This window comes from Cebus imitator, unplaced genomic scaffold, assembly GCF_001604975.1.
Source record: "Cebus imitator isolate Cc_AM_T3 unplaced genomic scaffold, Cebus_imitator-1.0 Scaffold3, whole genome shotgun sequence".
Classification (NCBI taxonomy): Eukaryota; Metazoa; Chordata; class Mammalia; order Primates; family Cebidae; genus Cebus; species Cebus imitator.
In genome coordinates, this window is record NW_016107318.1 from 14,743,422 (window position 1) to 14,761,431 (window position 18,010).

Consider the following 18,010-nt stretch of genomic DNA (forward strand, 5'->3'; position numbering starts at 1 on the left):
AACTGGGTGTTTGGTTTTAAAAATGTTAACTTCTAGATACCTTGAATGACAGGTTAGAAACATGGCAGCTGTATTCAGCGGAGATATTTAGACAGAGACAGACGTTGGGGAGTTTTACACCATAAATTTGAAGGATATCCTTCAGGTAATGATGGTAGATAGAGACAGTAAGAGGTCCTAGATGTGAAAGTCACACATACCGGGATGAAATCATTTTTGCCAGACCCAGACAAAATAGGAGAGCAAAGGCCTGAAGGAGATGAGGCCCATGCTTACATGTCTGAGATAAGAACTGTTTTCCAAGGACTTTCTAAAAACCTTTCATTCATCCCCTGCTTTGATAAGGTTTATCACCAGACATTCTTTAGGACTGTAGTAATCCAGTAAGATTGCCTTGAAAGACCACTTGCCCAGTAACACATCTCCACTAATGAGCTGACGCAATCACTTCGGCTTTCAGCCTCTGGGACAAATGAACTCTGTTCCTAAGCAGCTCATGCACATGTCTTTTTGATAATAAAAGCTTCCCTTTACCCTTTCCCTCACCAAATGCACTGGTGGCTTGCCATGTCATGCATTTTGTATTATAATGCTTATTTATATTCTCAAGTAAACCCAATATATTTGGATATAATGTCATTATGAATTTACTGGAAATGAAGAGGAATCAGCAAAAGAGACTGAGATAAAGCTTCCAGGAAGGTGGGAGGAGAAGCAAAAGGGAGTCCTGACCTGGAAGCTAAAAGAAAAAAGTGAAGAGCTACATTAAATGCTCACATAGTAGATGTTCTGTTAAGTAAGATAAAGACTGAGAATAACCATTAAATTTGGCAATGGGGAAATCATCAGGAGGTGTTTCAGCGGAGTGATGGGGATATAAAACCTGACTAAATTAAATAGAAGAGAGAAGAAGGAAAATAGAAACAGACAGTACAGACAACTCTTGATTTTTTCCCTAAAAAGGAACAGAGAAGTTGGGTGGTAGAGGACAGGGACCAAGGGAGGGTCATATGTTTCAAAAGGGCAGAGGCTACAGTGTGCTTGAAAGCTGATGGGAATGATCTGGTAAAGACAGAGACAGTGACATTGCAGAAGGAAGAGAGGAAACTTTTGGAGCAATGTCCTCCAGTAGGCAGGCAGGGTAAGATCTAGTTCCTAAGTGGAGAGTTGACCTTAGGTCAATGGTAATTCATCCATAGCAATAGCAGGAAAGATGAAGTATATGGGTACAGATCTCAATGCATTAGTCAATGAGGGAGGCTGTGGTATTTCTCACTGCTTCTGTTTTCTCAGGAAAGTAGGAAGCAGGTCATCAATAGAGAGTGAGGAAGGGAAGATACTGAAGAGGAGAGATGAGAGGAAAATGAAGTAATGATCTGGCTTAGCAAGGTAGTGAATTGGCTAGTGAAATATAGTAGGATTACTGTGTGGCTTTCTGAGCACAGTTGAGGTTAGTGGTCATGAATATAAAGCAATATCAGTCAGCAAGGTTGTGTTTGTCTCTAGCAACAGTTAGCTCTCTGGGCTCATGATCAGTGAGGAAATGGATTCTAAAATATAAACTGCCTTTTGAGTCCTAAAGGAATTACTGAAACCTAACATAGCCTTAAAAATAGTATTTGAAATCACACCTAAGAACTCTTTCTGGTTATTAAAAATATGCATGTGGAGAAGAAGATGTGGCAAAAACAAACAGGCCTTATGAATTGGCAGAGTAGGCTGCGGAATTTAAGGGCTCTAAAATGATACTGCATCTGAAAACATTTGCCTTATTGGTCTTCCATGGTGCCTGAAAATCCCAACATTGGTGTTATTCTAAAATGTTTATTAGCTTGTCATGCACAGAGATGGTGTCTTTTTTTTTTTCAAAATATCTAGAGTTTAACACAATCCCAGGAAGCCACTCAATGCTAAATAAATATTTGCTAAAATGACTTGAATGGAACCGAATGCAGGGCCATCATTCATGCATTTTTATTCAACAAATATTTATGGAGTAGAATGCGCCAAGCCAGACATTACCAGTGTTTCCAAGATAAAGAAAAAATATATTTACATGAAATTGCTGAAGATAGTGGGACTACAGTAAGTAGATGCTTATTAGCACAGATTTTTGTTCTTTTGGTTTTTTTCTATCATTACCCTTTGAAACAGCAAAATGAAGGAGGTAAAAGAAGGTATGTGAACAGCCACGAGGCTCTGTCTGGCGAAGCCATCACAAAGGAGCTGGGAAGAAAGAAAGCTCTTGAAGCAAAACAGACAAAATTCTACTTTACAACTTCGCCCCAACACCAGGAGGCCCCCGACAGCACCTATGCTGCCATAGAGGAAACACTGCCTTTCTGCAACTGGGGAAACGAGTAGGTGGCCTCAGGTAAAAAGCTTCTCTGTACATGTGATTTTACTGGAAAACAACCACATGAGTTAGAAGTGAAACCTTGCACATACTGATCTCTATCTAGTGGCCAACGTGGAAAATACCCTAATAACTGAAGATTTAGAAGAGCTCCTTCAAACCTCATACTACCTCAACCACAACATTCATTGTAAGTCAGCTTTCTCCTGGAGGAAAAGATCCTTTTGGTAGTTAGAGAAATTGACTTGCTCTTTTCTTTTTTCTTTCTTGTTTTTTGAGACAGGGTCTGGCTAAGTCGTCCAGGATGGAGTACAGTGGTTCACTGCAACCTCTGCCTCCCGGACTCAAGCCATCCTCCCAAGAGCTGGGACTCCGGGCACCCGCCACCATGCCCAGCTAATTTTTGTATTTTTTGTAGAAATTTTTGTATTTTTTACCATGTTGCCCAGGCTGGTCTTGAACTCCTGAGTTCAAGCGATCCACCTGCCTCAGCCTCCCAAAGTGCTTGGATTACAGGCCTGAACCACTGTGCCCAGTCCTCTTCTCTAATTTTTTTCAACTCGTTAGTTTGTTTGTAATTCATCATTAGATAAATAGGTGTTTGTTTCCTTTTCTGACCTGTCTATATTTATAGAAGCTAGCCCTTTGACTTAACTAGAGGAGAACATTCATTTTTATGCTAATATTTATATCTTTCATTTCCTCTTTAAAATGTAATAAAATCCCATTAATCTGGTCTCCATCAATTCAGAACGTGGTTAGGTTTATCAGAGTTTGGCTATAATTTATTATTGGATTTTAGGAAAGATGATGGGAAAAATAATTTTTAAAATATATATGACCTTATATTATTATTTAACTAGGCAGTAAAAGAGAGATGCAGGAAATGTCTATTTCTGGTTATCCACTAGAATAATTACTCAACAAATATTTATTGAGTATTTACTATGTGTCAGGCCCCATTCTAGGCTTAATCAATATAGCAATGAACAAATCAAACAAAAATCCTTGCCCACACTAAGCTTACATTCCAGTTTGAATAAATAAATGTACTATTGACATATAAAAAATAAAAAAGCCTTGGCAATACCATTCAGGACATAGGCATGGGCAAAGACTTCATGACTAAAACACAAAAAGCAATGGCAACAAAAGTCAAAATTGACAAATGGGACCTAATTAAACTAAAGAGCTTCTGCACAGCAAAAGAAACTATCATCAGGGCCGGGCGTGGTGGCTCACGTCTGTAATCCAAGCACTTTGGAGGCCAAGGTGCCACCAAGGCGGAACACCTGAGGTCGGGAGTTCAAGACCAGCCTGACCAACATGGTGAAACCCCGTCTTAAAAAAATAATAAAATAAATAAATAAATAAAAATAATAAATAATAAAAAAATAAACTATAATCAGAGTGAACAGGCAACCTACAGAATGGGAGAAAATTTTTGCAATCTGTCCATCTGACAAAGGGCTAATATCCAGAATTTACAAAGAACTTAGACAAATTTACAAGAAAAAAACAAACAACACCATCAAAAACTGGGTGAAGGATATAAACAGACACTACTCAAAAGAAGACGTTTATGTGGCCAACAAATATATGAAAAAATGCTCATCATCACTGGTCATTAGAGAAATGCAAATCAAAACCACGATGAGATACCATCTCATGCCAGTTAGTTAGAATGGCAATCATTAAAAAGTCAGGAAACAACAGATGCTGGAGAGGATGTTGAGAAATAGGAACACTTTCACACTGTTGGTGGGAGTGTAAATTAGTTCAACCATTGTGGAAGACAGTGTGGTGATTCCTCAAGGATATACAACTAGAAATACCATTTGACCTGGCAATCCCATTACTGGGTATATACTGAAAGGATTATAAATCATTCTACTATAAAGACACATGCACAGGTATGTTTATTATAGCACTGTTTGCAATAGTAAAAATTTTGAATCAACCCAAATGTCCATCAATAATAGACTGGGTAAAGAAAATGTGGTACATATACACCATGGGATACTATGCAGCCATAAAAAAGATGAGTTCACGTCCTTTGAAGGGACATGGATGAATCTGGGAACCATCATTCTCAGCAAACTAACACAAGAACAGAAAACCAAACACTGTATGTTCTCACTTATAAGTGGGAGTTGAACAATGAGAACACATGGACACAGGGAGGGGAATATCACACACCAGGGCCTGTAGGGAGTGGGGTACTGGGGGAAGGATAGCAGCAGGTACGGGACTAGGGGAGGGATAGCATTAGGAGAAATACCTAATGTAGATGATGGGTTTAAGGGTGTAGCAAACCACCACGGCATGTGTATACCAATGTAACAAACCTGCATGATCTATACATGTATCTTAGAACTTTAAGTATAATAATAATAACAAAATAAGTCTTTCTTATTAGAGTACATGCAATATCTCTTTCTAGATTTTTCCAAAATTATTACTTAAAAATATATAAATAAAATTATTTATAATATTCTATAAATATCCTATTATAATATGCTATAATAATATTATATTTTTTTATAAATAAATAAAATTTTTATAATATCTTATAAATGTATATATATCCTATAAACATCCTATAATATCCTATAAAAATTATATATATCTAATTTTATTTTATATAATTTATATTATAAATTATAATAAATTATTAATTATATTATAATTTGTGTTATAAATTATGATATATAATAAATTATAATATATAACAATTTATATTATAAATTATAATATATAATATAATATAAACAATCCTGTTTGTTATAAATTAATTAATAAAATTATTTATGATATCCTATAAATAAATAATAATTTCTCCTATAAATTATTTATAATATCCTATAAGTCCTAACCATTTTTATGGCTTTACATTAATATTTTCCTCAACCAAATCAGTCAGATTTCCTTTGGGCTATAATATTCGAATACCCTTTGCTATAGCCCGAATATTAATGTCCCCCTCAAAATTCACATGTTGAACTTAAACCCCAATGTAATAGTATTAAAAGGTGGGGCCTTTAGAAAATGATTAAGTCAGGAGGGCTCTACCCTCATGAATAAATTTAGTGCCCCTGTAAAAGAGGTTGAAGGGAGCTGCCTGACTCCTTCTACTATGTGATAACACATAAAAGTCACCATCTATGAGGAACAGACCCTCACCAGACACCAAATCTGTTGACACTTGATCTGGGACTTCCCAGCCTCCAGAACTGTGAGCAACACATTTCTGTTGTTTACAAATGACCCAGTCTAAGGTATTTTGCTATAGCAGCTTGAATGGACTGACACCATTTTGTGTTGTACTTAATTCTAAGCATTTTCTATATGCAAGTCATTTCTTATAATTTGTTTTTTTTTTATAAGCTTTGTGGAATTAATTATCCTCATTTCACAGGAGGCTGAGGCTCAGTGGGGCCAAATAATTTTTCTAAGTTTACACAGCTAGCAACTATGGCAGATACTGTTGGATGTCAGTACCTAATTCCATTTACAATGCCCTTCTGCCAGGTTGCCATCCAGGCAGGGTAGACATGTGACACTGTGGTGGCCAACTCAGTGGAGGTGGAAGTCCACAGGAGGACTCCTTTGCTTTTTAGCACTTTTCCTGCCTGGAACTTGGATGAGAAGCCTGAAGATACAGCATCTGAAGATTAAGGTCAACACACTAACGATCACTGAAGAGAAAAATGAAAAGAGCCTAGATTCCTGGGGTGTTACTGAATTATCATGCCACCTGTGTACTACATATAATTGTGACCTGATAGAAACAAGGCCCTGTCTATTTAAGTGACTGCACTTAAGTTTTGTTTTGTTTTGTTTTCGAGATGGAGTCTCGCTCTGTTGCCCTGGCTGGAGTGCGATGGCATGAACTCTACTAGCTGCATCCTTCACCTCCCAGGTTCAGTCAATTCTCCTGCCTCAGCCTCCCGAGTAGCTGGGATTACAGACGTGTGCCACCATGCCTGGCTCATTTTTATATTTTTAGTAGAGATGGTGTTTCACCATATTGGCTGGGCTTATCTTGAACTTTAGACCTCAGGTGATCCACCTGCGGTGGCCTCCCAAAGTGCTGGAATAACAAGCATAAGCCACTGCGCCTGACCTGCACTTGAGTTTTTTGATATTTGCATCATAAAAGACACCTGACTGATAAGTTTCAGAACTGGAAATTAAATCTAAAACTCTAAAGCCCTTGCTACTCACAATGAATATTTCTGAAAGCATTCTCTTTAGTACACTCATTCTGAATATTTTCAGAGTGGTTTTTTGAGTACTGAGAGCAATCTTAGTACTTCTAACCACTAAAAGTATTCCTTACTTTATAAAGTGGATATATTCCTCAAAAGTCATGTTAAATAATTTAAACAAACATAATTTTGAATGCATTAAAGGATTTTAAAAGAAATATATAATATATAGTCATAAAATATTCAGAAAATATTTTTATGACACTAAATAGGAAATTAGGTGGGGATTAGCTAGTTTAAAATCGTATCCAATGACTATTTTTTCAAATTATGGTTCATCTGTCTGGAACTTACAATGCAGTTTTACTATCAGGAACCTCAGAAGGCAGGTAAGTCAGGCTTAAAAGAATTACCCCACACATGCTAGGATGGCAATAGCCAACATATAAACAAAGGTTGGCAAGGATGTGAAGATACTGGAACCCTTATGCACTGTCAGTGGGAACGTAAAATGATGTGGCTGCTTTGGAAAACATTATGGAAGTTGCACAAAAGGTTAAATGTAAAGTTAGCATGAGACCCAGGAATTCTATTCCTAAATATATGCCCAAGAGAAATAAAAACATATGTATACACAAAACTTGTACACAAATATTAATAGAAGCATAATTCATAATAGCTGAAAAGTGTAAAATGTTTATCAACCAAGGAATAAATAAATAAAACGTGTTCCACGTCATGGAATATTATTTGCCTTAAAAAGGAATAAAGTACTGATACATGTTGCACCATAGATAACCTTGAAAACATTATACTAAATGAAAGAAGCCAGCCACAAAAGACCACGTATGATATGATTCCTTTTATATGAAGTGTCCAGAGTAGGCAAATCCACAGAGACAAAAAGCAGACAGTGGTTGTCAAGGCCTGGGAGGATTGAGGGGAAATAGGAAGTGATTGCTAATGGATGTGATTTTTTTTTATCATGATGAAAATGTTCAATCTTAATTGTAGTGACAGGTGCTAAAACTCAAGGAATGATATACTTTAAATAAGGTGAATTGCATGGTAGGTGAATTATACTTAATAAAGTGTTATATGAAAAACAAAGGAAAGAATGAATTAACCCAACAACCAAGATCAGGAGTTCAGGAGATCCTTCCAGCTTCTGGGAGATAGTGAAGATCCTCAAGTCACTAGGCTCTGTCAATCTGGCACTGCCTGTTTTTTTCTGTGAGCTTGAAGTGCAAAGTTTGCTCCCATAGGGCCCTCACCTTCAAATTCCTAAAGTTGACTTAGCAATGAGACTCTAGTTGTCTTGCTCTTGTAGCCTTTTTTCTATTTTACCCTATAGGCAAGGGGTAGAGGTTTAGTCTCTAATGGTGTAGCCAGAGAGATGCCCGTTAGAATCCTTTCTCCTTTATTTCTTAGTCAAATGACTTTGGAGAGGTAATGTGAGTTCCCTAAGCCATCTATAAAACAGGAACAATAACAATAGTTCCCTCACAAGGATAAGTTCAGAGTTGAAGACATCATGCACATGAAATACAGAGCACAGTGCTTAGCACATTGCATGTCATCCATCACTTCTATCCGTCCCTGACATCAGAGTTTTCATCAGCTCTTTGGTACTGGAATATTCCTCTGCTTAAGTCCTGCTCAGAATGAAAGGTGTATGCTTCTTGCCCATGGCATGCCGCTGGTAACTCCAGGCCTGGCAATGTATTCATAAAATCTGTCTAGTTTCTACATGGACTTTCTTGAATGAAGAGGTGTTTCTTTTTATGTTTCACTTAATCAAAATTATTCTGAGTCTCCAACAGGTGGAGAAAGAGTGCAAGATGAGGTTATTCTCCTCCATAGAGACCAGGCTTGGTGGCTGGGAGAATTGCTTGAACCCAGGAGGTGGAGGCTACAGTGAGCTGAGATCGTGCCACTGCACTCCAGCCTGGGCAACAGAGTGAGACTCTGGCTAAATAAATTAATTAATTAAATTAAACAAATAAAAAGATAACTAAAAAAAAAAAAAAAGGATACCCCCCCACAAAAAGAAGAAAACAAAAAAAAATATCAAAAATATCCCCCAAAATAGGCCCCAAAACACCCCCACAGGAAAAAAAAAAAACACACAAAACATATGCAAAAACCACACAGACACACCACAAAAAAAAAAAAAAAAAAAAAAAAATTCCACCTCTCCTTCTTGCAGCTGTGTGGTCCTGGATACATTACCTGACCTTTCTAAGCCTCAGTTCCCTTGTCTATACAAATGGGAAAAATAATTGTATGTATCTGTCTTCATCTGTTTGTGCTGCTATACCAATAACTTAGACTAAGTAATTTATAAACAACAAATTTAGTGTTTATAGTTCTGGAGGCTTGGAAGTCCTAGATCAAGGCATCAGTAAATTCAGTGTCTGGTAAGGACTCACTCTCTGCTTTATAGATAGCACCTTCTGACTGTGTCCTCACAGGGTAAATGGGCAAACAAGCTCTCTTTCAGGCCTCTTAGAGAAGGGCAATAATCCCATCCATGACAGCTTCACCCTTATGACCTAATTTCACTTCAAAGGCCCCAACTCTTAATACTATTGCATTGGAGATTGGTTTCAACATATGAGTTTTAGGAGGACAAAAGCATTTGAATCATCCAGTGCCTCACATTAGTTGTATAGGGTATTAAATGAGGCAGCATTTATAAAGCTCTTGTTCCAGTGCTTGGCAAACAGTAAGGGTCTAATAAATGCTTTAAAAAATCGTTTGTGAAATTTTTAAGAATTACTGACAGAAAAAAAAAGTGTACTTCAAAAACACTATAGAAGGCATTTTATTTTATTTTATTTTATTTTATATTATTTTATTATTTTTGAGATGGAGTTTCGCTCTTGTTGCCCGGGCTGGAGTGCAATGGCGTGACCTTGGCTCATCGCAAACTCCACCTCCCGGGTTCAAGCAATTTGCCTGCCTCTCTCTCCAGTAGCTGGGATTACAGGCACGCATCACCATGCCCATCTAATTTTTGCGTTTTTAGTAGAGACAGGATTTTACCATGTTGGCCAGGCTGATCTTGAACTCCTGATCTCAGGTGATCCACTCATCTAGGCCTCCCAAAGTGCTGGGATTACAGGTGTGAGCCACTGTGCCCCGCTGGCATTTTATTTTATTATTTTATTTTTAGTATTTTTTTTTTGAGATGGAGTCTTGCTCTGTGGCCCAGGTTGGAGTGCAGTGGCGGGATCTTAGCTCATTGCAACCTCCACCTCCTGGGTTCAAGCAGTTCTCTCTGCCTCAGCCTCTCTAGTTGCTGGGCTTACAGGTGTCCACCACCATACTCAGCTAATTTTTGTATTTTTAGTAGAGATGAGGTTTCACCATGTTGGCCAGACTGATCTCAAACTCTTGATCTGAGGTGATCCGCCAGCCTCAGCCTCCCAAAATGCTGGCACTACAGGTTCAAGCCACTGCCCTTGGCCTAGAATTTTATTTTATTTTATTTATTTTTTTTGAGACAGAGTCTCACTCTGTCACCAGGAATCAGGCTAGAGTGCAGTGGTGTGATCTCGGCTCACTACAACATCTGCCTCCCAGGTTCAAGCAATTCTCCTGCCTCAGCCTCCCGAGTAGCTGGGTCTACAGGCATGTGTCACCACACCCAGCTAATTTTTGTATTTTTTTTTTTTAGTAGAGATGGGGTTTCACCATGTTGGCCAGGACAGTCTCGATCTCTTGACCTAGTGATCCGCCCGCCTCCCAAAGTGCTGGGATTACAGGCATGAGCCACTGTGCCCGGCTGAATTTTATTTTGTAATAAACTAAACAAAACAAGACACCCGGATAAGGTGAGCAACTTGTCCTAGTTTGCACACAACTTTCCAGCTTTTTAAAACTGAAAATCCTTTGTCCTGCAAAGCCACTTAGCACGAGGCAAACAGGAAAGCTGATCAGCCTATATAGACACCAAATTTAAGATGTGAGGGTCACTATGAACAATTAATAGCTGCCATGAATTTAGTGGTAAACTGGCATGATTATACACACTTTAAAAGCCAAATTCCACATAATGAATTAGAACAAACCTGTGCTTTAGGTTTTATTTTTAGGCTCATTTAAAGATTAAAACTAATAGCAATTCGGAGAAATTACATTGTTGAAACCCTAGAAGAAGAATAGAGCGGGGATTTAAGCAACAATTTATTTTTTTATTTTTATGTTATTTTATTTTATCGAGATGGAGTCTTGTTCTATAACCCAGGCTGGAGTGCAGTGGTGCAATCTCTACTCACTGCAACTTCTACCTCTCAGATTCAAGAGATTCTCCTGCCTCAGCCTCCCAAGTAGCTGGGATTACAGGTGCCTGCCACCATGCCCGACTATTTTTTTGTATTTTTAGTAGAGACAGGGTTTTACCATGTAGGCAAGCCTGGTCTCAAACTCCTGACCTCAGGTGATCCACCCACCTTTATCTCCCAAAGTGCTGGGATTACAGGTGTAAGTCACCGTGCCTGGCCTAAGCAATGGTTCAAAACCAGGCCCCTGCTACCAGTTACCTATTAATGAATAAAAAGGACAGAAAGATTGTAGAACACTTTGCCTTCCAGAGTGAAAATATTAATAGTCCGAAAAGGGCATTGGTAGTTTCACTGATCATAAGTAGGAAATTAGGGATAAATCAGGATATAGGTTTAATGTTTGAGGCTGATTTCTTGGATCTCCGCTGGAGGCAGAGCATTGGCTGAACTGGGGTGGAACTGCTTACATGAAGCCGTGAAGAAGGGACCTACCTCTTCACATGCACCACGTATTTTGTGTCTATGTAGGTGAGCTTCCCAGCATTCCAGGTGCAAGTCATGTTGCCCGAATATTCATAAATGACACAGGTTACCTCATCAGGAACATCTGGCGGATCTACAACAAAACATATCACTTAGGAGCTGCCATAAGAAATATGAAGTTCTCTATAAAGTAGTCAGATGAGAAACGGACAATTTTATTTGAGAAATCAGGCCAATCAGCACTCAGCACCTCCCTGCTCCTCCTTTCATCCCTACTACCTTATCTTGCAACCCACTTTACCATCAAATATCCACGCCTCTTCTTCTTCTACTTGACTATATTATCCTAAATTTAGTCTCCCCCTAGCTACCACTGCATCTTTCTCTTTGTCTTAACAGCTAGACACTTCTAAAGAGTCTATTATTATTCATTTCCCATATACTTTTGAACCCAAAACAATCAGGTTTCAGCCTCCATAATTCCACCAAAACCATCGTTGCTAAGATCATGAATGACTTTCTCTTCAACAGACCCCGTCTCTTGTCATTTGTCATTGAGTTTGATCTCTATAGCATTTGATATTTTGCTCACTCCCTCCTGGAAAGCTCTCTGTTTTAAAGCTGGGCGTGGTGGCTCACATCTGTAGTTCCAGCTACTTGGGAGGCTGAGGTTGGAGGATCCCTGGAGCCTAGGAATTTGAGGCTGCAATGAGCTATGATCAAGATACTGCATTCCAGCCTGGGTGACACAGTGAGACCTTGTCTCAAAAAGAAGAAAAGAAAAGAAAGCTTTCTGCTTTTGCCTCTGGCAAATGGGTTCTTTGTAGCTTTCTTCTACTACTCTGGCAGACTGTCTTCCTCTCTAGGATGTTTTTCACTACTTATTTTAAAAGTTTGGTGTTCATACATGCAATAAAATATTATTTAGCCTTAAAAAGGAAGGGAACTTCAATACATGCTAGAATGTGGATGAAACTTGAAGACATCGCATTAAGCGAAACCAGACCTGAAAGGACAAATGCTGCATGATTCCCCTTACACAAGGTATCTGGAATAGTCAAACTCGTAGAAAATAGAATGGCAGTTGCTTGGGCTTGGAGGAGAAGGACATGGATACCTGTTTAACAGATACAGAGTTTCAGTTTGCAATAAGAGGGTTCTGGAGATAAAAGGTGGTGATGGTTGTACAACAGTGTAAATGTACTTAGTGCCACTGAACTGTATACTTAACCATGGTAAAAATGGTACATTTTATGTTATGTATTTTACCACCACCACAGCAAGATTTTTTAAAAGTTTGGTATTCACCCAACTCTGTTTCAAGGCTCTTTTCCCCTCACCCCACTCAACTCATCCCACCCCCATTCCTGCCCAGCTCTTTCTCCAGGTGGCCATGTCATGGAGAACATTTTTATTTTTTGTTGGCTAGCATCTTTCCCTCTTGAGAACTGACATCGCCCCCACCCCAGTCCCTCACCCCAGTCTTACCCCCACCCTAACCCCAAGGCCTGTCAATCAAGAGGCTCTCCACAGAAGTGTGTCTTTGAGGTAGGCTAATTGGAGAATTTCCCTTGGGAATGAGCACATGATTCAAGGTGAACCAGTCAGAATTCTCCAAGGGACTTTTTCTGAAACCATTGTAAAAGAATCACACTCTTTCCCCCTGAAACTGCTGTCTCGAGTAGCATGTGAGCTATAAGTTGCTGGTAACCATCTTGCTGTCATTGTAAAACAAGCTTCTTCGCAGTCTTTAGTCTGTTTAAGAATGAAGCCAACCCAGGGGAGAACAATACCTAACAGACAGGAAGAGATGAGAGAATTCTGATGACATTGAGTTTTGGGGGCTTTTAAAGCCTATGAAACCCCCAACAACTATAGAATGACACCTAGAATTTTCAGTTATATCATTCACTTGTGAATAAGATGAAGATTTTTTTAAGTATAGAAATATTGAATGTTTATTAAATATTCACTTTTCAGGTGTGGCTCTCTTAGTTCGTCTCTACATGTGAAATACTGCCAGGACACTTGACTACTCAGAAAATGACGAGACAAATGGAAGGATGGGGGCTCATAAAGAATGAAAATACAGACACGTATGCATCTGAAGTTAAATCTAAAGTTTTGTTTTAAGTACATGTATGCTTTCACTTCCCCTGCAAGTTGCCTACCAAAAATATTGCTTGTAAAATAATAAACAAATATATTAAAAATTTATCATCACTGCAAATCAAAGCAGTACTAGATGTCATTCAAACCTATCAAATTAGCTAGGATTTTGAAAAATAGTAGTACACAGTGTTGGAGTGAACTCATGGAAATCCTCTAACATGCTTCTGGTGGAAATACAAATTGATACAGCCTTTGTGGAGAGCACCCTTCATATCACAATCTGTAAAAGCAGGTGTAATATTTTGTGACCCAGCAATTATACATCTAAGAATGCATCCTTAATGAAATGTTCATAGATATGTAAAAGTATTTGGCTTAAAGGATGTGCCCTTATTGTTCATAATAATGAAAAGAATTGTAAACAGGCTCAATTTTCCAAAACAAGGTTAAATAAACTCTAATACAGTCCTAAACACATCCAAAAGCAATTATATAGAAGATAATTTAAGCACTTGGCCTTTGGAAGGAATTAAATTTAATGAAGTAATGATCATATGGCAAAGTCCTCCCGAGTAGCTGGAATTACAGGCATGCACCACCACACCAGACTAAGTTTGTATTTTTAGAAGAGATGGAGTTTCTCCATATTGGATAGGCTGATCTCGAACTCCCAACCTCAGGTGACCTGCCCACCTCGGCCACCCAAAGTACTGGGATTACAGGTGTGAACCACCAAGCCCAGCCTAAAATACTATTTTTATATATCAAAGGTCTAATATCCTTTTCAAAAAACTTGTTTTCAAACAGTAAGAACACACTAAAAAGTACATTTTGGTGACTTGTAGCATTGACTTACAATGGAGAGAAATGGGGCTCCAAGTAGGGTGAAATACATCTTTGTTTTAATTGAGGCTTAAATGAAGTAGGTGTGGAAACATAAATTTAAATCATTTTGGAGACTGAATTGTGGTCCCTCGTTGATTACAATGATTTGTGCTGAAGTTATTTTTTCCTCTGGTTTCAGATAGAGAGTGTCATCGATCTGGCCATCAGAAAAGATAACTGCTGATGGTTTGGGCTGTGTTACCACAGCATCCTACGTGAAGTGAATTCTCAGGGTTATAAAAGTCTGATGGTTAATTAACTTTGCAAAAGATCAAAAAGATACTATGCACACTCATGCAAATAAGTATTTGTTAATACGAAGCAACATAAAGATGAGCCTGTGAGTATGATTATGATAATAACATCAAATTGTTGTTAGGTTTCATTGCCAGGTTGTTCAATATCCAAGAACAAAACCTGGCTATACAACTAGATACTAGAGAATACCTGAGATACGCAAAAGGAGGCTTACGATTTTGCTCTTCCCTGCCAATCCCACCCCTCTGCTATTATTGGGACACTCCCTAATTACAGGTTTCTTGTTAATTCAGAGTCTAGCCAAGGATCCTTTTCCACTGAGAGCTTCTTGAAAACAGACTTCTTTGTATTTCTAGCATTTAACACATTTTTGGTGCATAGTAACCACTCAGTAAAGTTTATTCCATAAATTGATAGGCTTGATTAAGATAATAACAAGGATTAAAAGGAAGAGAGGCACAATGCTTCTGGCAAAGATCACTCTACGATATCTTTTTACTTTTTTCTTTCTTTCTTTTTTTTTTTTTTTGAGACAGAGTCTCACTCTGCTGCCAGGTTGGAATTCAGTGGCACCATCTAGGCTCACTACAACCTCCACCTCCCAGGTTCAAGAGATTCTCCTGCCTTACCCTCTCAAGTAGCTGGGACTACCGGCAGGTGCCACCACACCCAGCTAGTTTTTTTTGTATTTTTAGTAGCAATGGGGTTTCACCATGTTGTCCAGGATGGTCTCGATCTCTTGACCTCATGATCCATCCACCTTGGTCTCCCAAAGTGTTGAGATTACAGGCGTGAGCCACTGCACCTGGCCAGATGACTCTACAGTTTCTTATCCAAGCAGGGCACAGGCCAGCCTAATTGTTCCATAATCATATTTAATAGAAATGTTAGAAACAAATATTCAGGGGTTTTTATTGAATAACAAATGTGCTTTAATATCATTGTAAATAAAGGCCAAAGAAGTTTAAAATTGGTGTGGTCCAATTAGAACAAATTTCCCATAATATGTGTGCATTTAATTTTAGACAAGAATCTAAGAAATGTTTAAGATTATGGCTAAAAATGGAAATTGTGATAATACAGTTTATATTTCACAAATTAGACATTAAAGCACAGCACTTTTAAATATATTTGGATAGCTTTTCAAGGAAAGCAATGACTCATTTATCTTGTCTTCTACAATTTGTCTCCAGTCCAAAAAAATACATATAATCATTTTGTTCAAAGCAGTGATGATAAGTTGACATAGTAAAGCTCACATGACAAATATCCTGTGATCAAAGTGGTCCAGTGAAAGCAATGTGATTTCTAGAATGCCACAAAACCCTCAAAAACCCTTTTTTGACCTACTTAAATAGGAAGTTTTGTTTGCTAAGAATGTAGAGCCCAAGAAGCCATTCAGCTTGAATCCAGGGCTTTGAGTAAATTCTCATCTGGCAGTTACATTTTTACACTCATAACCAGAGGCCTATGTAAGGAGTTTTAACTCACAAGTTAAATAAGTGGAAAAAGTGATGTTCTTTCTAAGAAGCCATCAGCAGTGAATGTATTTCTATTAGGCCGTCCTGGAAGGGGAACAAATTCTGTTCTCTTACCTTATACATTGCCTGGTGTTGGGTTTGGGGACAGAGGCCCCTCAGCCAACACTGCGAGGGCTCTTGGGAGTAATCAGTTATACAAACTGCAACACAGGGAAGGTTGTGTTAAATATGTATAGGAGGCCGTTGTTTCGAACTGAGCTCCTGCACTGGGCCCCCGCATGCCAAACCAAAATGAAGCCACTCCTGTTAAGTGACATATAATGAAGCTGAAACTTTAAGGAAGCAGGTAAAACCCCACACAGGCTAGTTTTTCCTGAAAACAGGAAATCCACAGCAATCATGTAGAAAGAGCCCAGTCAACCTGGGCAGGAATGGTAAGGAAACCCTCTTTGCTTTAACAACTACAAGGAAAATAACCTGAAGTAACAATGTTAACCAATCTGGTAGTTGTTTTTTTTTAAAACTTCATTTCTTGTTCCCACCTTACAAAAACGAACTGTTCTGTTATAATAGTAGAACCAAAACTAAATATATAATTATACAAGCCAGCCCATATCACTCTAGTAACTTAAACACCTCCAGGACACTTAGAGAACATATCTGTTTTACAGAACAAGATGCTGCCGATTCATGAATCACAAATAAAAACGTATCAGATCTAAAAACTAAATTTGCTGAAATTTTGTTTTTTAACAGACAATGTTTATTTTGCTTCCTTTTTTCCTTTGGCTTAAATTAACAACTAACCTTTTCCTGTAACTGTGAAAGTTGCTTATTTGCTCTCTAAAGAAATTGTATAGTCTTTCTACCCCACTCCCACCCGCAAAGGATAAATAGTAAAGTATTTAAGCATTGAGGTTTCGTTATGTTTCCTGAGGATGTGGACAAGCTAAGGAGATTTCATACATCAGATAAGATGTCTGCTGGTGGTTTAATTTCCACAATTTAGGGCAAGTTTAGCAGTTTTAAGGCATTGGTTTAAGATAGGTTTATTCTTTGACTCCAAAACCTATGACTTTCCTTCCTCAACAGCTCTACAGCTTTCTGTAGTTCCTTCTCTTGAAAAGCACGCAAGATCAGCGGCTCAGAGTTAAGTAGGGCAATGGCTTCATTATAGAGCAAGGAAGCCTCTTACTTCCCAAGCAGTCACAATAGGGTCAGGTGGTAGTGGTGACATGGTTCTGCCCCCAGCTAAGTTCTAAACGTGAAGAAGAAGCAAGAAATGAGGTTTGATTCTCAAAAGTATGGAGGAAGGGAACATGGCAAAGACACAAATTCCTTTATTTTTTACTGAAAATGGGTTCAAGTGCCATAGAGAATGAATGTCTGAGTTAAAACAATGCTAAATTTATTGATCTACCCTTCATAATAGTAGAACCAAAGTTAAGTATATAATTATACAAGCCAGCCCATATCAGTACAGTAACTTCAATATCTCCAGGACACTCAGAGCACAAATTGAATTTAGCATATATTTTTAAAATTAACTTGACTAAGCTTTTAAATAAATTAATAATTATTCTCTTCAAGGTGGATTTTAAGAAAAAGAAAAAGAAAAAAATTTGTAATTACAGTAACAAACACAGTGATTCTCAATTGGGATAGTGAGACTGGAAACAGGATTGTAGAAGAATCTCCCTATGTTTTAACTAAAGGGTGCATTTTTAATGATTTGGGTACTGATGTACTTTTAACTTGATCATATGTTCCCAAATAAATTATTGAAATTAAGTGCTTAACACAGCCTGTATAATTAGCCTCCTTTTACAGGCGAGGAATCAAGGCTTAAGCAACTTACCCAAGATCACAAACCTGGGAGTGCAGTGGGAACACAAAATGACTTTTGCAACTCTCCCTAAATTTTGGCCTCAAAAT

General features: G+C 38.2%; 1 protein-coding gene across 1 annotated transcript in view; it reads right to left on the minus strand.

The window, feature by feature from the left end:
* Positions 1–18,010, minus strand: part of IL23R (interleukin 23 receptor) — an 80,706-nt gene that overhangs the window by 58,909 nt on the left and 3,787 nt on the right. The window contains exon 4 of the mRNA XM_017532361.2: positions 11,349–11,472. Within this exon, the coding sequence (XP_017387850.1) occupies positions 11,349–11,472 (124 nt within the window). The remainder of the gene's footprint in view (positions 1–11,348; positions 11,473–18,010) is intronic.